This window comes from Hypanus sabinus, chromosome X1, assembly GCF_030144855.1.
Source record: "Hypanus sabinus isolate sHypSab1 chromosome X1, sHypSab1.hap1, whole genome shotgun sequence".
NCBI lineage: Eukaryota > Metazoa > Chordata > Chondrichthyes > Myliobatiformes > Dasyatidae > Hypanus > Hypanus sabinus.
Window position 1 is genome coordinate 45,197,876 of NC_082738.1, and position 20,501 is coordinate 45,218,376.

The following is a 20,501-nucleotide window of genomic DNA, read 5'->3' on the forward strand; positions in this document are numbered from 1 at the left end:
GACATTCCTCATAGGACAGTCTCTTCAACATAAAGCAGTTTTCTCACAACTGTTTCCACTGAAAGTACTTCCATCATTAAATAAGGAGATCATTAGTATACTAGTATTGTAGGTGAGGTCTTATTCCCTATATGATTTTTAACTATAACTGCCTAGTTTGATGCTCCATCCATCTTGAAGTAAATGGCAAAATTTCCATGACCTTCGCGTTTATCTACAGAGCCTCTATACTGTGTTTCATGTTCAAAGACATTCAGATCTTTCCGCACAGCAGCATTTGCTATGTCTGTGCCCTTGAACAACATTCTCTTTTTTATTATTCCAACAGAAGTGGATAACCTCTGATTTCTCAATATATTTGTTCTGACATATTTTTATCTATTCGTTTGCACTACCTGTATCCCCTTGTATCCTCAGCTTTCTTCACACCTATCTTTGTATCATTAACACATTTTGCGACAATATATTTAATTCTCTACATCTATCTTATTGATAGTCATTGTAAACAGTTAATGCTCCAGTATTTGCTGTTACAGCTTGCCAGCCTGAAAGTGACCCAATTCTTGTTTTCTGTTAGTTATGCAATTTCCATCCATATCAAAATATGTAATGTCAAGTGTTAATTTGTGCATTTCCTTTCCTGTGGTGTTTTGCCAAAAACCTTTTTGAAAATCTAAATTAACAACTTCAGCTGGTCCCAGTGTCCATCCTGCTGGTTACATCCTCGATAAACCCCAATAAATTTGCCAAGCCTAATTTGTCTTTAATAAAACTTTGACTCTCTAGTTGTATTGCACCATATGTGCTTGCTCATACATAGTCCACAGGCTTCTTTAGTTCCCCTTTACCTGCTAACCTTTTGGCTTTTAGTCTTCCAAACTTCCTCCCTTCCATCAACACTCATTTCAAGCAACTACTCTTGTTATTGTGACCTGCTACAGCACCTGCGGATCTTAGACTTTTATACACAAGGTGCTTTTAGATGCCTTAGACAATAGCAATTGTTGACAGCTGTATTGAGATCCATGGTTCAAAGTTCAAAGTAAAATTCATTATCCGAGTACATACACGTCATCACATACAATCCTGAGATTCTTTTTCTGTGGGTGTACTTAGCAAATCTTTAGAACAGTAACTGTAAAACTAAATATCAGGAACTTTTTACTGTAAACAAACTGCAAATGCAAATATAAATAAATAGCAATAAATCATGAGCATGAAATAACAATATAACAGTCCTTAAATGAGTGTAGCTATCCCCTTTTGTTCAACAGCCTGATGGTGGTGGTGTAGTAACTGTTCTTGGACTTGGTGGTGTGAGTCCTGAGGCACCTGCACCTTCCATCTGAAGGCAGCAGAGAGAAAAGAGCATGGCCTGGGGGGTGAAGACCTTTGATGATGGATGCTGCTATTTTCCAGCAACATTTCATATAGATGTGCTCAATGGTTGGGAGGGTTTTACCCATGATGTACTGAGCTGAATCCATTGCATCTTGTAGGATTTTCTGCTCAAAGTCATTGGTGTTTCCATACTAGACCTTAATATAGCCAGTTTGCACACTTTCCACCACACATCTATAGAAGTCTGCCAAGGTGTTTGATGACATGCCGAGCCTCTGCAGATTCCTGAGGACATAGAGGTGTTGTCGTGCTTTCTAAGCAATAATCTTTATATGGGTCCAGGACAGGTTCTCCGAGATAGTGACACACAGAAATTTAAAGTTACTGATTACTGGCATGTGGGCCTGTGATTTCTCTCTCCTGGTGGATTAAGATGAGATGAAAATAGCCATGTTATTGCTCCATCTTTTAAAATTTAGTCATCCAGATATGTTTTTTCCTTTCCTTAATCTTTTCTGTCATAACTAACTTCTTGTTTAAATTACAGGTTGTAATTGCCACTAACATCGCTGAAACATCATTGACCATTGATGGCATCTACTATGTTGTGGACCCTGGTTTTGTTAAGCAAAAAGTTTATAACTCCAAGACTGGTATTGACCAGCTAGTGGTGACTCCAATTTCACAGGTTATACAAATAACTTTTAAATTTAACTTATTGATAATATTTACTTAGTAATTTTTGTTAGAAGCAAGGCTGACATTGTGCATTAAATTGATATGCATCAAATGCCTTTCAGGGTTCCCTGCAGACTATACAATCATTATTTCTTAAAACAAAAATCTGGTTTAGTATTCAATGCTGTGCTCTGCTGAAATTTGAATTTTATTTACTGGTTATAGTTTGAAAACTATCAGACGCTCTCTGCTAATCTTCCCCAGTGGATGGTGTCATATCCAAGCTTGATCCTTTTTGATTTAGGAGCATAAAGACATTCAAGAAACCAGTTAGGAGCTAGGAGGCTGAAGCTCAGCTTGAGTAACTCCTGTAAATTGCAATATTTTAAAATAATGTGACAGATCAGCGAGAGGTAATGGGGAAATTCAAAAGATTTTATTTTCATTTGGGTAAATGCTCTTTCAAATTATGCAAAAGATAGTGAACAGAAAAAAATATATTTTAAAATTAAAACATTAAAAAAGCATTTAAGTATTTTTAAAAATTAAACTCTCACTTATTCTTAAATACTGTGTGGCTTTGTTGTGCAATTTTAAATATTGACTCCATTTCCAGGTTCTAATATTATCCATTGTCCTTAGGCTCAAGCTAAGCAGCGTGCTGGCCGTGCAGGAAGGACAGGTCCTGGGAAATGTTATAGATTGTACACAGAGCGTGCTTATAGGGATGAAATGTTGACCACAAATGTTCCTGAAATTCAAAGAACTAATCTTGCAAGTACTGTACTTTCACTTAAGGTAAGTTAAATATAAATTGCAGTTGTATCATAAAACATTTTTAAGTTCTCTATGCATTAAGGGGTAATTAGAATTCTTTCCCCACCTCTTAGTGACACTGAATTTTGAGCAAACTGCATCTGTGTCATAAAAGTAAAGAAAGTTGCAGTACAAAAGGAGCCCTTGTTTCTAGTGATTCTTTATGGCAGAAATCAAAAACCATGACTTCTCTTGATGCAAATGATTGTTCACTGGATGCAATGATATTTACCTCTATTAACCCTGGTTACAAACATTCAATGATGAGGTCATTTTTAATTGTACTTGCATGAAATACATTGCCTTATCACTTCATCACAGTATTAAAACATATAATTATTTTTAAATCCTGGACAGTTGGCCCTCCTTCTCCGCGGGGGATTGGTTCCAGGACCCCCGCGGATCGCAAAAAATGCGGATGCTCAAGTCCCTTATTTAACATGTCTCAGTGCGGTGGGCCGCCCGCAGTGTTTCTGTTCCGGAAAAACTTACTTTATTGTCACCGAACAATTGATACTCGAGCATACAATCATCACAGCAATATTTGATTCTGTGCTTCGTGCTCCCTGGAGTACAAATCGAAGTAAATATATAAAAATTTAAATTATAAATTATAATTAGAAAATAGAAAAGGGAAAGTAAGGTAGTGCAAGTCAGGTCTGGATATTTGGAAGGTACGGCCCAGATCCGGGTCAGGATCCATTCAGCAGTCTTATCAGAGTTGGAAAGAAGCTGTTTCCAAATCTGGCCGTACGAATCTTCAAGCTCCTGAAACTTCTTCCGGAGGGAACATGGACAGAAAGTGTGTTGGCTGGGTGGGTCGTGTCCTTGATTATCCTGGCAGCACTGCTTTGACAAGTGAGTCCAAGGATGGAAGAGTGGTTTGTGTGATGTGCTGGGCTATGTTCACGATCTTCTGCAGCTTCTTCGGTCTTGGACAGGACAACTTCCATACCAGGTTGTGATGCACCCTAGAAGAATGCTTTCTACGGTGCACCTATAAAAATTAGTGAGGGTTTTAGGGGACAGGCCAAATTTCTTCAGCTTTTTCAGGAAGTAAAGGTGCTGGTGGGCCTTCTTGGCAGTGGACTCTGCTTGGTTAGACCAAGTCAGGTCATTTGTGATATTCATCCCAAGGAATTTAAAGCTTTTGACCTGTTCCACCAGCGCACCACCGATGTAGATGGGGTCGTGCAGTCCGCTACTCCTTCTGAAGTCAACGACCAATTCCTTCGTCTTGCTGATGTTGAGGGATAGTTTATTGTGAAAACGATTGCGATTGAAAATAAAGTGGAAATAATAAAGTGATCGGAACAATTTTAAAGGATAAAGTGAGAATAATAGAGCATGTGAAATGCCCTGCCCCGATAAAAGTTACAATTATTACTAAGCAACACAGTGGTTTCATTATTGAAATACATATGTTTCTTAAGTGTTTTATATGCATAGAAAGGTAAAATATATACTATATACTAAGACAAACATTTGACTAACTGACGCTAAATAATACCGGATGTACCTGTTCTGACTTGCGTACAAATCCAACTTAAAGACCGCCTGTACTTTAAATCATCTCTAGATTACTTATAGTAGCTAATACAATGTAAATGCTATGTAAATAGTTGTTATACTGTATCGTTTAGGGCAAGGGTCGGCAACCCGTGGCTCCGGAGCCGCATGCGACTCTTTGATCTCTGTGCTGCGGCTCCCCGTAGTTTGTTAGTTTTTGAAATGTAATTCGAAATTTGAAGATTATGGTGATCTTGTACAATCTAAAAACGTTGTGGCGACCCATTTCCTGGCACATCCGAACCGGCTCACAATTAGCCACCATTCCGGCTAAGGGAGATAGCCTACGGGGGTTTGTGAGTACGTGTCTTTTGGAGCATCCGCGCCCACCGGGACGGGTTGAGGGAGGCTTTAAATCAAGGCTGTTTAGTTCGAATAAAGTTACATTTGACTGCAGTGTCTTTATTTTAGCGCTGCATGTAGCGCTATACCGCTACAACGTGTTTTTGATCGCTATTAATATACATCACCACTGCCAATGCCTGACACCCGCCAGTGCGCGCTTTCTTTTAATTCTTCGATCCAAGGTAGGCTAACTATGGAGTAACCTTCAACCCAACGTCTTTTTTTCGGAGTTCAAAATGTTTTTGTTGCATGCAGAAATGTAATTTCGTTTTCTCTGCAGGAGTTCATCAATTTCATAAATGCAACATATTATAGTTTGTTTATACATAGCATAAAGGCAAAAAAAAACCCGTTGTATGCAGTGTTATTTCATTTTAAATGTCAAAGGGGTTTTGTGGCTCCCAGTGTTTTCTTTTCTGTGGGAAATGGGTCCATATTGGCTCTTTCAGTGGTAAACATTGCCGACCCCTGGTTTAGGGAATATTGACAAGAAAAAAAAGTCTGTACCTGCTCAAACAACAAGTGCTGGAGGGAGAACTTCCGGGTTTTCCTGATCCGTGATTGGTTGAATCAGCGCATGCGAAACCCATGGATTAGGAGGGCCGACTGTACCATATCTTTCCATCTGAAGAATCTTGGAGCATTTCAAACATTTGAAAATGTGTAGAAATATCTGACTGTGTTGATCTTAGAAGCAGAGATGGGATGGAAATGGGACTCTTGGCCCACCAAGTCCACATCAACGACCCATTTTCACTATTTTACATTAATCCCAATTATTTTTATTCTCCCAACATTCTCATCTCCTCCTAGCACCTGTCTATACACAAGGGAGTATCAAGTCATAAGATTCTACAACGTGAAAAAACAAGCCCTTTGGCTTAACTAGTCTGTGCCAATTGTGTTGTCCTTCTTCCAGTGTTGAGCCTGTAGCGCTCTAAACCCCTCCTTGTTGCTAAGTGCTAAAATAATAAATTTGCAGTAATCTAATCTACCAATTTGCATGTCTTTGGGATGTGGGAAGAAACTGGAGCATCCAGCTAAACCCTCGGTGGGCGTGCAAACTCCACACAGACAGTATCCACAGTCAGGATTAAACCCCTATCTTTGGTGTTGTGAAGCATTGTCTATTAACTGTGCCACCCTTATATACTAATTCTGTATTGACTTGGATCTGCTGAGCACAGCAGTTTAATTTAAAAGCATGGTGGAAGTGAGGAAAGTTCTGTGGTCCAGTATCTACACCAGGTGTACAAATTCCAGTTGCTCATGCATACTTGGGGTGCATTACCCTGGTCAGGAATCAGAATGCCCTGTTGAGATTCGGTTCTTCATTAATATGTATCCAGTACACTGAGCTTGAAATATGCACAACTGTTTGATGGGATTGTGAGTAGTTAAAGACCACAATTTGATTCCAGTTTTGATATGTAAAAATAATTGTTCCAGGAAATTTGTGTGGCTGGTAACATAACATTAGAACTAACACAGATGATTTGAAGGGTAAATTGTGTATAGTGAAATTTATAGTACTTTTCATAATTTAAGCAAAATTTGTGGAAGTTTAAACATGTAGGCATAAAAGCTTTTATTGCACTGACTTAATTTGTTTTACTCATGTGGTCTGTGCTCTTTCACAATGCGACCTCTCTCCTTCTCAGGCTATGGGAATCAATGACCTCCTTTCATTTGATTTCATGGATGCCCCTCCTATGGAGACCCTCATCACAGCCATGGAACAGCTGTATACATTAGGAGCTCTTGATGATGAAGGCTTGCTGACAAGGCTTGGGCGTAGAGTAAGAAGATCTTATACATTCCTGATTTTCTAAAAACAAAATGCCTTTCCCTTTAAATTTTGACCTGAAAACATACTTTTACCTTTAATTACAATTGCTGTTATAAGGATGAGTTTAAATCATTCTACAAATTTCACTATTTTGTAATGGAAAGTATATCAAGTTATTAGGTAAAGTGAACATTAATGATTGAAGTGTGTTCATTTTAATATCAGTATGTAAGTACTAAGCAGGAAGTGATTGAAGTGAAGCTCATCACTTCTCATTTAGGTCCATTTATTACTCAATATGTAGGTCAGTCATGCAGCTATTAACCTTGCAGTGTTTGCTGATGTCGTTGTGATAATAAAACTGTCTTCTATAGAACAGGATGAGATGTGTCTGCACAATTTTTCAACGGCCAAATTGGCTGGGTGGACAAGGTGATCAGTCTTATTAAATTTTCTGTTGATTTAAGTTTTTGTATTGATTTTATTTTGATTGATTGACAGAGCTGAGCTATGAGCTCATCCTGATCGAATGCTGAAGTCTTTCAGGAAAAGGATCTATAACATAAAATATGCTGTAAATAACTCGTATTGTCTTGCAGAGCCTGAAATCGTCTTTTAGATGTATGGGGCATGCACTCGGCATTTACTGAGCTTGATGCAGTACACTTTTTGAGATTTTATGGAATGTATGATTGGCGAACAAAGAATTTGCTTTAAAAAAAAGTAATGAGCTGTATTGCATCCTAGTCGACTTTCAATGTAATAAATTGTGAGGGAAGTTGAATTCTGTTTCATTCCCGTATTAAGTTGTTCAGTTTTTTCATGTCGTTCTTTTTAGATGGCAGAATTTCCTTTGGAGCCCATGCTGTGTAAAATGCTGATCATGTCTGTACATCTTGGCTGCAGTGAAGAGATGTTGACAATTGTGTCTATGCTGTCAGTGCAGAATGTATTCTACCGACCAAAGGTAAGCAAATCTACTTGGACTGATCATTGAAAGTACTAGTGGAATTGCTGTCAATTGCAAATGTACTCTACTGGACATAGATGTGAAAATTTGAATTTATAGATGCTATTGTTTTCCTTCAAGCTGTGAATTTCTGGGAAAAAATATTTTAGAGAGAAAGGATCTAGACTCATCATTTGTGTGCATTTATTTTTATTCTGAAAGCAAATGTAAGAGCACAGTAGCTCAAGTGGTTTGGTCTTGTAAACTAAGTGCTTCTATTACAATTGAAAATGCTTACTGCTTGTCAAAATAAAATGTGCATTGCATATCCATTGTCAAATGTTACAAGAAAATATTTGAGCTACAGCAAGGGTTGTGTCAAAAGAAGATCAACAAATGAGTTATTAATCATTTTCTCTTCATATGAGTTAACCAATCTGTACATTTAAAGTTCCTTTGTGTTTATTCCAAATTTCCAGTTTTTTTTATGGGTTTCTTTTCTGTCTTTATATTTAAGCAGTTGTAGTTGTCAGTCCCATTTGCCTTTATTCATTTATTGGTCATGTGTCATCCCTTACTCAGGATAAGCAAGCACTTGCAGACCAGAAGAAGGCTAAGTTCCACCAGGCAGAAGGAGATCACCTCACCTTGCTTGCTGTTTATAATTCTTGGAAGAACAACAAATTCTCCAACCCCTGGTGTTATGAAAATTTCATCCAAGCACGTTCCCTTCGCAGAGCCCAAGATATCCGCAAACAAATGCTGGGCATCATGGACAGGTAAAGGAAATGTCGTACTTGCAGCATGTTTCTTAAAAGTGAATTGAAACTAAAGTACTCAATATATACAAAGTCATTGGAATTCATTTGAAATGCATGGCAGTTCAAATCATATGAAGTTTTACTGGATAAATCTTTGTTTTTCCTCTGGTAGAATAGGCACTAAACAGGTAACACTGCTCCCTGGCCATTTAACCATTAACTACAGGAATTCTGTCAAAAACAATTTGACATGCCTCTCTTAGAGTTCCGTGTTTTGTTTCTATTATGTAGAGGAAGTGGTTTGCTTTCCAAGCAGCACTTAACTATGTGCGCATGGCATTAAAAATACTTTATTCTTTGAATCTATGCCCTACAACTTCATGCTATTTATGCAGTCCATGCGCAGTATACTGATAACAATAATTCACAAAAATAATTAGAGTAATTGTGGACATAGGAAGAGTAGGCAATGGAATAATCTGCAACATATGCAAATTTTAAAAGGTTTTATTTACTGGCATTCATAATGTTTTTATCACGAAAAAGGTGCACCATTTGCCTTAATTCTTTTGAAGTACAACTTGATGGCTGCTGCCAGAAGTTAATGGTTGCAAGCATGCTCTGTTCTATCAAGAGAAGAAAATGAGAAAAACTTACTATTGCATTCTAGCACTATATAAGTATGTTCTATAAGAAATTTAAGATAGTTTCTTGCAAGCATTTCTTGTTCAGTAAATGCTGCTTGGGACAGTTCTGTGAACTGCATAAGTTACTTTTAATGAAGAATAGACCCAATTAAAACTTCAGAGTCTTATCTGAAGGTTTTAATTACAATTTTAATTAGCATAGAATAATGAAAAATAATAGTGTATGGCTTATCAAATTGTGCTGTCAACTCTAACTTAATTTCTGTAGTCCTTTATTTCTCCTCTGAATCTAAATAACATTGTCTCTTTCAGTATGCAAGAGTAAAACATTCCATGTTGTGGTAGACATATAGAATAAAAGGCAGGGACATTAGGAGCATTGATGTACTGAGAGACCTTAGGGTGCAAGTACACGGTTCCCTAAAAATGGCTACACAGGTTGATAGGGTAGTGAAAATGCATTTGGTATGCTATGCTTCATGAGCCAAGGCATTATGTACAGGAGTTGGGGCATCATGTTGCAGTTGTACAAAGCAACAGTTAGACTGCACTATTGTGTACAGTTATGCTTGCCACACAAAAGGAAAGTCGTAGTAATAGAGAGAGTGCAGAAGAGATCCACTGGGATGTTACCTAGAAGAGACAGCTGTTTGTTCTTACTGAAATGTAGAAGGCAGAGGAGTGACCATATAGAGGTTTATAAAATGAGAGCATAGATGGTGAGTTTTTTTTTTGTTCCTAAGACAGAAGTCTAGAACTAAAAAGTTTAAGGTGGGGGGGGAATCTTAAAGGAGATCTATGGGGTAAGTTTTTCACAGAGGAGGTGGTGGAGGCAGATATAATTACAACATTTAAAAGGTGTTTGGACATCTACTTGGGTGGGAAAAGGGGTATGGGCCTATGGGATTAGAGTGGATGGACGTCACAGCATGGATGGAGTGGGCTGAAAGTGCCCAATTCTGTGCTGTCGGGAAGGAGGTACAGAAGCCTGAAGGCACACACTCAGTGATTCAGGAACAGCTTCTTCCCCTCTGCCATCGGAATTCTAAATGGGCATTGAATTACCTCACTACTTTGTTATTTCTGTGTTTCTGTGCTACTTATTGTAACTGAGCTATTTAATGGACATATATGCGCTTAATGTAATTATGTTTTTTTCTCTATTTATTTTTCATGCGTTTCATTTTACTGCAGCTATTAATTAACAAATTTCACAACATATGCCAGTGATATTAAATTCTGTACATTTCTGATAATAGGTGTAAAAGATTTTTCTTACTTTTGGAATGATTCTATATTTATGTTGCATTGTTTCAGTTTTAAACATTAGAAAGCCTTTGGTTATTTAGAAAACATTAAATAAATGGCTTTCCTCCCCACAAACAGTGTCAGGTTTTCAAAACTTTATTAATTGCAGCCTTGTGTTCTTTTCATCATTACAGTGACTCTTCATCATGTGCTTTCTAATGCACTATTATTCTTTTTGTGGCTATGTTACATTTTCCCATCACTTAGCTTAGTGGTGTCAACAGGTTATTTTATTTCCTCTTCTCTTCCCCCCCCCCCCCACCTCCAAATAATTGAACTCAAAGTGATCCTGCAGATTTTTGGAGCATGCCAACTCTTCCAGTTTACTTCTTCAAGGAACATTAATTTGTTTTATTCTGCTTTCCATTGCCAAGATCTTTACTTTGTGTTTTTACAAATGTAATTAAATATAATAGGTGCTCAGAAAAGTTAATAATCTTTTGATCACTTTTACCAGTATTATAGTTTTGATCACTGTCTTCTAATGAAATCCCTGCTATCAAATGGTGTTGTGTAAACATACTCAGTTATGAGTGCAAAATTAAAGTTACCCATCACCCAATGATAGAATGCAGTGATTACTGCTACTAGTGATCAGTGCATTGGTTTATTTCTTTGTTCATAACATTACAAGCTCTTGTTTTGACTTCCACAGAGTTTAGATCATCTGGCTTCTCCATCATCCCAATGTTTGTGAAGCATTACTTGTCAAGGCAGATTAGCACCAATGCCTGCTCTGTTGATGTACCTCTAATTCTAAAAGTGAAGAGGAATATTTGTAGTTTCTTTGAGTTTCCAGCCTTCCTCTCTTTAGCCTGTACAAGGCCATAATCTCACAGTGCATGCTCGGTTATGGCTGGTGATACTGTCACCTAAATTTCCTATAATAGCCAATGATATTTGCTGAGTGTTGAAGACTTGTGCCAAACAGCTATCTTTGCATCCAACTTTCAAGGGATCCAAATATGTGAAGTACTTTGTCATGTTTCTCTCCTTTTAAATCTCTATTTTGCATCTGTTTAAGCATGTTCTCTACCACCTCCCCAGCCCAGATGTGCTGTAAAAATAGGGAGAAGCGCTGTCGACGTTTCGGGCCGAGACATCGACAGCGTTTCTCCCTATAGATGCTGCCTGACCTGCTGTGATCCACCAGCATTTTGTGTGTGTTGCTTGAATTTCCAGCATCTGCAGATTTCCTCGTGCTGTAAAAATGATAGGTTAAGTGAAAGTCTAGGCAAGATATTTGAAGTAAATTCATACCTTCTGTTAAGTTCTTTCGCACATTGTCTTGTAATCATTTTGTAAGTTTTCCTTGCATTTTCACACAGACATAAACTGGATGTTGTTTCATGTGGAAAAGCTACAGTGCGAGTTCAGAAAGCAATCTGCAGTGGCTTCTTCCGCAATGCAGCTAAGAAGGACCCACAAGAGGGATACCGTACATTGATTGACCAGCAGGTGGTGTACATTCACCCTTCCAGTGCGCTCTTCAACAGGCAGCCTGAATGGTATGTAGTGGTGATGAGGTAATCACAATACAAACCTCTGTATGGACTGACCAGGGTGGTTGGTATGGTTCATATTTTAGTGCTGAAGTATGTTTACTGAGGACAAAAATATAATCCTTGAGATTTAATTTCTGAAAAATCTTAATTTTGCTCATTAGCAGAAACTTAATACTGCACAGGAAGCCATTCATACCATTGTGTTCATGTGACCTCTTTGCAGAGCAGTCCTTTCAGTCTGATTTTCCCCATTTATTTTCTTTTAACCTCTTCTTCCTCACATGCTCAATGGTCTTTTGCACAGTACTGTATTTGTCAATATGGAGCAGAAAGCAAATCTGAAGGGAGCAAAAGATGTTAGGAATGGTGAAGGATGTTGAAAACTGCTCTACATACCATCCTTGTGCATTTAGAGAAGAAGGATGCTTATGTGAGAATGCTGTTCTTGAACTACAGTTCAGCATTCGACACCATAATTCTGTCCAGGCTCAGGTACCTCGGCCTTGACCCTACCTTCTGCAGCTGGATTCTGGACTTCCTGACAGATCGCCGGCAGGTGGTAAGAATGGTCTCCCTTACCTCTGCCCCACTGACCCTAAACACAGGAGCCCCTCAGGGCTATGTACTAAGTCCCCTCCTTTATTCCCTGTATACCCATGACTGTGTCACCACCCATAGCTCTAATCTGCTAATTAAATTTGCCAAGGACACTACGTTGATTAGCCTAATCTTCAACAGTAACGAGGTGGCCTACAGAGAAGAAGTAATCTCTCTGACACAGTGGTGTCAAGAAAACAACCTCTCCCTCAATGTTGCAAAAACAAAGGAGCTGGTTGTGGCCTACAGGAGGAATGGAGATGGGCTAACCCCTATTGACATCAATGGATCTGGGGTCGAGAGGGTGAACAGCTTTAAATTCCTCAGCGTTCACATCACCGAGGATCTCACGTGGTCTGTACACGTCGCTGTGTGGTGAAAAAGGTACAACAGCACCTCTTTCACCTCAGACGGTTGAAGAAGTTTGGATTGGGTCTCCAAATCCCAAGAACTTTCTACAGTGGCGCAATTGAGAGCATCCTGACTGGATGCATCACTGCCTGGTATGGGATGCCTGGTACTGGATGCACCACTGCCTGTCCTCCCTCAACCGCAGGATCTGCAGAGAGTGGTGTGGACAGCCCAGCACATCTGTAGATGTGAACTTCCCACTATTCAGGATAGTTACAAAGTCAGATGTGTAAAAAGGGCCCGAAGGGTCATCAGGGACCCAAGTCACCCTAATCACAATCTGTTCCAGCTGCTACTATCTGGGAAATAGTACCACAGCATAAAAGCCAAGACCAACATGCTCCGGGACAGCTTCTTCCACCAGGCCATCAGACTGATTAAAACGCTGATTTGAGTGTATTTCTATGTTACATTGACTGTTCTATTTATTATAAATTATTGTAAATTACTATGATTGCACATTGCACATTTAGACGGAGACGTAACGTAAACATTTTTACTACTCATGTATATGAAGGATGTAAGATTCAATTCAAGCTGAGGTGCTGTGGGAGAGGTGGCAGAGAAGTAATGCCTGGAGTGGGGGTGTGGTGTGGGTGCAGACACACTCAGCCCTGAGACACCAGGCAAGGTCACTTGATTCCAAACGCTTGGTTTATTGATCAATACAGAAAGTCGCTCTGGTGCTTCCTGCTCCCTCCCCTCTCCCTTCCCCATTTCCTGACCATGATGCCCCTCTCCTTGCCTCTTTTCCAGTCAGTCCACAATGGAGACCTACATCAGAATCAGGTTTATCATCACTCGTATATGTTAAGAAATTTGTTTTTTGCAGCAGCGGTACAGTGCAGTGCATAAAATTACAGCAGTACTGTGCAAAAGTCTTAGCATCCTAGCTATATATGTGCCTAAGACTTTTGCACAGTACTGTACTTACACTAAGGGTAGTTTGCTAACCAACTAGCCTATCAGCACTATTTTAGGATGTCAGAGGAAATTGGAGAAACCTTGCAATTACAAGGGGGAAAGTGTAAACTTCGCACATTTCTCACTTGGGGATCAGTAGTGCCTGCACTACTGAGACTATGAATCAACAAAACCTAACTGATGCATTACCTGAAGCCCAGACTCTTAATACAACTTGCTATTGACTGAAAGATGAGATTAAATTGTTACCTGACTTGTTTTCCTCTGGGTGGAAGATCGAGTAGAGGAAGAACATGGCATTGACGTTGTTCAATCTGTCCTCACCTTGGTGATGTGTGTATGGTGTTACTCTGTCCAGCAAAAACCTCTGCACATTTTAACTCCTGTTGTGGTCACTGCTCAACAGCTTTTTGTGGTAAAGTGTGTGTGTGTGTGTGCGTGTGTGCGTGTGTGCGCGCGTGTGCGCGCGTGCGTTGGCCAGCATGGGAATTATTCTAATTTTACCCTCTTTCATGAAAGTGTCAGATCATACTTTAACTTGAAGAACTCCATTTTGAGCCATAATCTAAATCCATAGCCTGTCACTCATCTTATGATTTTGAAATTTTGCCTTTCATAATAAATCTTTTGAAGGCTGTAATACCATTTCAGTAATATGTTCAGAACAGTACTTGGCACAGCAAATACATTCTCATCAGTATTTTTGCAGAATTTATTTCTCATATTTGTTTCACATCATTGGCCCTATAATACACTGCAGCCTTTCTGGGTTGAACTGCATCTGCCTCCAGTATTCACACTTCATTAAATAGTCTTCTAGCGTTCTTCTTAACAGTTTTCCAGTTTTTTTTTTAAGTTTGTATCATCAGCAAATTTTAGTATCAAACCTTGCTAGGTATGTCCAAATCTGTACTGAATTAGTAGTAACTGAGGCAAAATATTTATTTACATGTTACCACCAAACCTTTGCTTTCTATTACACAAAGATTTCTTTTGTAAGTATTTCTATACTGATCTTGTTTTTTTAATACTCTTCACTTGCTCATAAATTATTTTGATATTTCATTTCCTGATAACTTTTCTCATACATCCTTTCATCCACTTTAATCTTTGTGTTTGCTGTCATGTTATTACTGTAGTGTTTCTGAATGTTCCTGATTGAGTAGTGTGATCTCTCTTATGGTATAACCTTTCCTAAGCTAGCATTCTAGGTAGTTTTTCTATAGTGGTTCTATAGTAAAAAGTTCATTGAGGGTATGTGTTTGTAAACAGTTTACATTACCCTACTGCTTACATATTTTTGGTATTTATAAATATACCTAATGTCACTTGAAAGCTTGCTGAATAAAAGTATTATCTAACATACAGAGCTATACATGACATGAAGTTCATGGTGTTGAGCAGTATTAGTGATGTGGGACTTCACCGCAGTGGAATTCCATGCTCAAGGGTCAACAAGAGGAAAAACTGGCTTGAATTCCTGTAATTGATTGCTGTCCACATGCAGAATGTAGTGTTTAGATGCCAGATGTGCCATTTGTGAGCAACATCTGCTTAGCAATCATCCCATTAATTTTGAATGATGTGCTGACATTCACTAGACTCACCAAAAGCTTAGTAAGAAAAGACATTGGAAAGCTTTATCTGCAGTAGGCTTGTATACCAGCTAGAGTTTACATCATTTGTGTGGAGGTAGACAGAGAATATTGAAGTATTGGAACCACACACACAAAATGCTGGAGGAACTCAGCAGGCCAGGCAGCATCTAGGTAAAAAGTACAGTCAGCGATTTAGCCCAAAATGTCGACTTTACTCTTTTCCTAGACGCTGCCTGGCCTGCTGAGTTCCTCCAGCATTTTGTGTGTGTGTGTTGCCCAGTTTTCCAGCATCTGCAGATTTTCTCTTGTTTGTGATTAAAGTACTGGAGGTGCATTGTAAAATAAAGGAAATATTATTGGTGACATTATAGTGAACAGAAGTAAACTTCTTAAGTTTAACTTCTTCATTTAAAATGGCAGATAAAGAGCTGTTCCGCAAGGCCATTTCATGGTTTGTGTTAGTATCACCAGTAATTGAGAGTTTAACTCTTTTTTTAATAGGTACCAAAGGGAAATTAAAAATGGAAATGTAAATAACTGCTTAGTTGTGAGTTTTGTGCCATCTTTCAAACTTATTGGGAATTGTGCTACAATTGGCCAAATTCCAGTTTGCTGAATCACAGAGCAATATTCATCTTATTAACAATTCTGATTTTAAGAACAGTTTCTAAACGTTAAAGTGCATGCAGTAAATTCATCACTTGTACCCACCTCTTTGAATTAAAAAAATGATGTTTGCATGTAATACATGAGTCCCCACTAATAAAACTGATGCACCCTGAGTGTGAAATTGTGCCTTTGAGAATTTTGTCTCAAAGTAGACTAGAAAACGAGAAAAAAAATCACGTAACAACATCTAAAACTGTTTTGTCAAAATGACTCGCATAGATTCAGTGCTGTTTCCTAATTCATTCCAAGGAGCTCCACAGGTGCATTATGTAAAAATCAAATTTACCACATGAAATATTAGGACAAGAAAATCTGAAAGCTTGAGCAGAGATAGATTTAAATGCCTCTATAAGATGAGAAAGATGGAAATGTGGCGTAGAAATAATAAAAGGCCAAATATAGTTGTCTTTAAAAAAAAGTTTCAGTTGTATTAAAGTTGTTCAGTTGACCAGAAAATCTGCACTAGAAATGTTGGTAGTGACTATCACACACTGCATCAGGTACAATGAGATGTACAGCTAACTGAAGGAGAGATTGTTGATGGAAACCATGATTATACTTTTCACAAAAAAGCCTTCTCCGAAGTCCACTCCACTACACCCCTCACATATTGGAGATCATGGAAGTTTCAAATTTCTTGGCTGTTTTTTTTTTCGCTTCATTGGTGGAACTCCACCAGGAAAGGTAATTAGAAGAGTAAATCCAAAACTTAATCTAAAAAATGATGTAATTGGCTTGTTTTAGAATGCTGTGAGAGATTGGAAAGTGGATATAGTAATAGAACTAATTAGCAAGCATCTACCTATAACATTCTGGTAGTTTTATGCAATTCTAATTCCATGAAAATTTATTTTTCAATGCTGAAGTTTCTTTTAATTGGCATACAGATAATGTCAGCCCATATTCCATAGTGGATTATGGTATGGTAAACCCTTTGGGCTAAGTGAGTCACTTCCCCATTTATTTAATTGATTTGCTTCATTTGGCAGCCTGGTTTAACATTCTGTCTACACAGCATGAATATTCTTGTGCAGATGGCTATTTGCAAATCTTTGTTTTATTTGAAAAAGAAGTAATTCTTTATTTTGTAACCTCAAAAATTTTATGCCTTATGACTTCTGAAAACTACATATAAACTCAATATAATGTTTAGTTTTTTTTCTGTGTACATAAGTTGCAGTTTACTTTCCAATGTTCAATTTTCAAAAATGTTTTTCCTCCTTGTCACATCCTTAAATTAATTTTCACCTAACTGGTTGGGGGTCATTCCATTTCCCTAGTTTGGGCAAAATCCTGCTAATCCCAGATCTTGTTCTGGGTGGGCATCCTCACAGGAAGAAACCTCAGTTTACGAAAGAATACCTCAAAAATGTGAATAATCTGTTTCCTGCTCCAGCTTCACACTGGGCACCAGAACAAGCCTTAAGGTAATGTCCTGAACAAGTACGACTCCATAAGTTCAAGGCTTTCCTAGTGGGCTTGTTCTGTTGTCTGGAATGAAGCTAGAATAATGTCTTTATTTTTGAGATTCCCGCCCCCATGATCTTTTTCCAGTGGTGGTAGATCCTAATTAATAAATCATTGTGCGCGAAGTTGCACAGTTCATTTTAGCATAATATTCAAATCAAATTGTTTTCATAGTATTTGTCAATGTCAACAATGTCAATTAAAGTTGGTGTAGGAAAGCATGGTACTATGTCCTTGACAGTACAGCATTTGGCCCAGGAAATGGAGAGATGTAGCAACAAGGGAGGTCCTTGTTTGCTCTACACCTTTTTGACGATCCAGTTGGTCCTCTGCACTTTATTCTTTCAAGTATTCATCTCAATCCCACCTGAAAGCTGTAATTGAATCACTTTCCACTATCTGGTCAGGCAGTCATTCCATACTCTTAACATTTGTTACATGAAACAATCAAAAGGTATTGGAAAGAGAAAGAGATAAGTAAATTGATCTGTCCAGAAAATGACAGGTCGTTTTCCTGTTTTGGAACTCACAACAGGCTTAGACATGTCTTAAGTACAAAACAGTTTTATTGCACATTTCGTTACCCCAGGGCTTCTGAAAATGTGGCATAACCAGTTATAATATTTTTAAATTGCAAAATATGGCCTTATTGTGCATAGAATGTCTGTCAGTATAAGGTAATTGACTAGGTGGTCTTTTTTTTATTATCAGTTAGGAGTAAACCACTGTGAGAACTTCCTTGCTTCTCTTTGAACAAGACATCTTTAGATTTTGGCATGAGAAAGCTGTCTTGGCTTTATCCTATTCACTCATTTTTAAAGGCAAGGTCCCAACAGTACAATACTCACTTAATGCTTCAGTGATATGGCAGCCTAAATTGGATTCAAAAAGAAGAGACTGGAAACTTCGGATTTCCGGTGTTGTCTTAAGTGAAAACACTGAGCCAAAGTGGTAACATAATTCCCAACAGTATGGAGTAGACCTTGTACTGCATCGTTGTGTATTTCCTTTTTTAATGGCAGTGTTCTTTGTGGCATTTCTTAATAAAATTGCCATTTTGTGTTAAGTTGCAAGAAAGGGTTCATCAGACATAGCTCACATGAATGTTCTTTTGTTAACGGAGGGAAGAAACTTTGAGCCCAACAGTCTCAGCTGACCTCCCGATTCCAAAGACAATAGCACCACATCAGTTCTCCTGCCTGTTCCTACATTTAATGACTCATTATTAAAGTTCATTGGTCAGAGTCCATTGTTAATATAGATTTAGATTCTTTCCTTGAATTGTTCATAATCTCCTATGAAAAAACATAAAATATTTCTTTCTTTCAGGGTTGTATATCATGAACTTGTGTTAACTACCAAAGAGTACATGCGAGAAGTGACCACAATTGACCCCCGCTGGTTGGTGGAGTTTGCACCTGCTTTCTTCAAAGTATCTGATCCAACTAAACTCAGCAAACAAAAGAAACAACAGAGGCTGGAGCCCTTGTACAACCGCTATGAAGAGCCCAATGCCTGGAGAATTTCTCGAGCATTCAGACGACGTTAGGCTGCTGGTCATCTTGAGGAAGGTGATGGAGAGGCAGCATTGAAAATGAATGGGTGAAAAGGGGTCTGTATACTTCACCCTTGGAACTGGAAATTGGTGCCTGGAATATTTAAAGCAATTAACGCTGCTGTATAATTTGTTTTTAAAAGTTTAAAAAAAGAACTGCATAGAAGCTTTTTATACAAGGAAATACTCCATCTCTTGATTTATTCTTCATGTGTCATAGTGATGCAATCTGTCACATGTAAACTTGGTTTAAAGCTGCAATCTTGTGTGCCTGCATAATATATAATTATAAATGTTTTTTTTTCAATTTGGCATCCCCTTTATCTTCTACAAAAGCAGAGTTACTTCGTGGACACTTGCACAAAACAGAATAAAGAATATGTTTTACCATTTTTCAAAAAGCTAATGTTTAAAGATTCGTTAAAGTGCAGAGCTAGCTTTAACATCAACCCACTTTTTTTCCTTTAGTTTTGCTTTGCACAGAAGGTCCGGTACTTTTTTTAGTCACTCGAGTTTGACTTGGGAGTTTTAAACTTGATTGAAATAGATTAAATGTTTATTTGTAAAACATTGCTTTTCTCATTACATTCTTAAAAGACGTTGTACCAGAGGAATGCCGGATATTGATGAGTTGCCCAGTGAACGGAGTGATACGGATGTTTCTTTTGTTTCCATTTAATTTCAGAAAGGAATGTCAAATACTGTACTAACCTTCGAAATGTTACATTTTCTATTTTATGTGTAGCATTTGGTCCTGATAGATGTTTTGCAGTGCAGTTATTGCAGCAGTGAGAACGAGAAACAAGGGAATTTTTTTACATTATACGACATGCCAGTTTTATTTACAAATTAGGTGTATATAAATTGATATTTCATGTATGTAAAAAAAAAAGTTCATTTTTTATTTGTGTTGTATGTCACAAGTACAAATAAAAACAGCTGTATATTTTACATTCCTCGATATATTTTTCATGCTACTCTAGTTCTTTTGGACATAACTACAAAGTTATAATTACAATGTTGTAACTTCATTCATCCAGGCAGGAACCACAGGGCCACTTCATCATTGCTCTGTGTGCTAATATGTGGTTACTGCCTGGAAATGCACTTACACATTTCTTTTTGCATGGTAATTACTGTTAGAGTTTTGGTTTTAGGTAATGAATATTGACTGTCAGAATGTCAAAGTAAATAATGCAGATGGCACCATTAAACTTTATATAATGAAGCTACCTAGTGGTGTTAACTTGATTACTGGGAAAATAACTTATGCTTGGAGCTATCCATGAAATATCCTGTCTATCTACTCACCTTTTGTCCTATGGTTCTGTTTGCTTTTACTTTCTGAAGATGATTTTCAATATCTACAGTTTTTTGAATATTTCCACTTGCAGGAGATAATTGGCATGTGTTAAAATGCACGATAAAATGCATGTTATGTTTCTAACATTTTTGGAGTCCGTTTTAGAAGTCAATATGGATTTGTTGCTGAATCTGAATTGACTTTGCATGTAATCAAGGCCATTTGTCTGTCTTTCATGCTGGAGGTCCAGTTTTGCGTCAAGACCCTTC

General features: G+C 38.0%; 1 protein-coding gene across 2 annotated transcripts in view; it reads left to right on the plus strand.

Annotated features, from left to right (window-relative positions):
* The window catches only part of dhx8 (DEAH (Asp-Glu-Ala-His) box polypeptide 8), a 60,586-nt gene extending 40,433 nt beyond the window's left edge, over positions 1-20,153 (plus strand). For both annotated transcript variants that reach the window (XM_059956528.1, XM_059956529.1), the window contains 7 exons: positions 1,889-2,029; positions 2,662-2,817; positions 6,411-6,548; positions 7,377-7,505; positions 8,070-8,266; positions 11,532-11,711; positions 18,704-20,153. In XM_059956528.1, coding sequence (XP_059812511.1) covers positions 1,889-2,029; positions 2,662-2,817; positions 6,411-6,548; positions 7,377-7,505; positions 8,070-8,266; positions 11,532-11,711; positions 18,704-18,923 — 1,161 coding nt within the window. In that variant the 3' untranslated portion in view covers positions 18,924-20,153. The remainder of the gene's footprint in view (positions 1-1,888; positions 2,030-2,661; positions 2,818-6,410; positions 6,549-7,376; positions 7,506-8,069; positions 8,267-11,531; positions 11,712-18,703) is intronic.
* Positions 20,154-20,501: the final 348 nt, after the last annotated feature.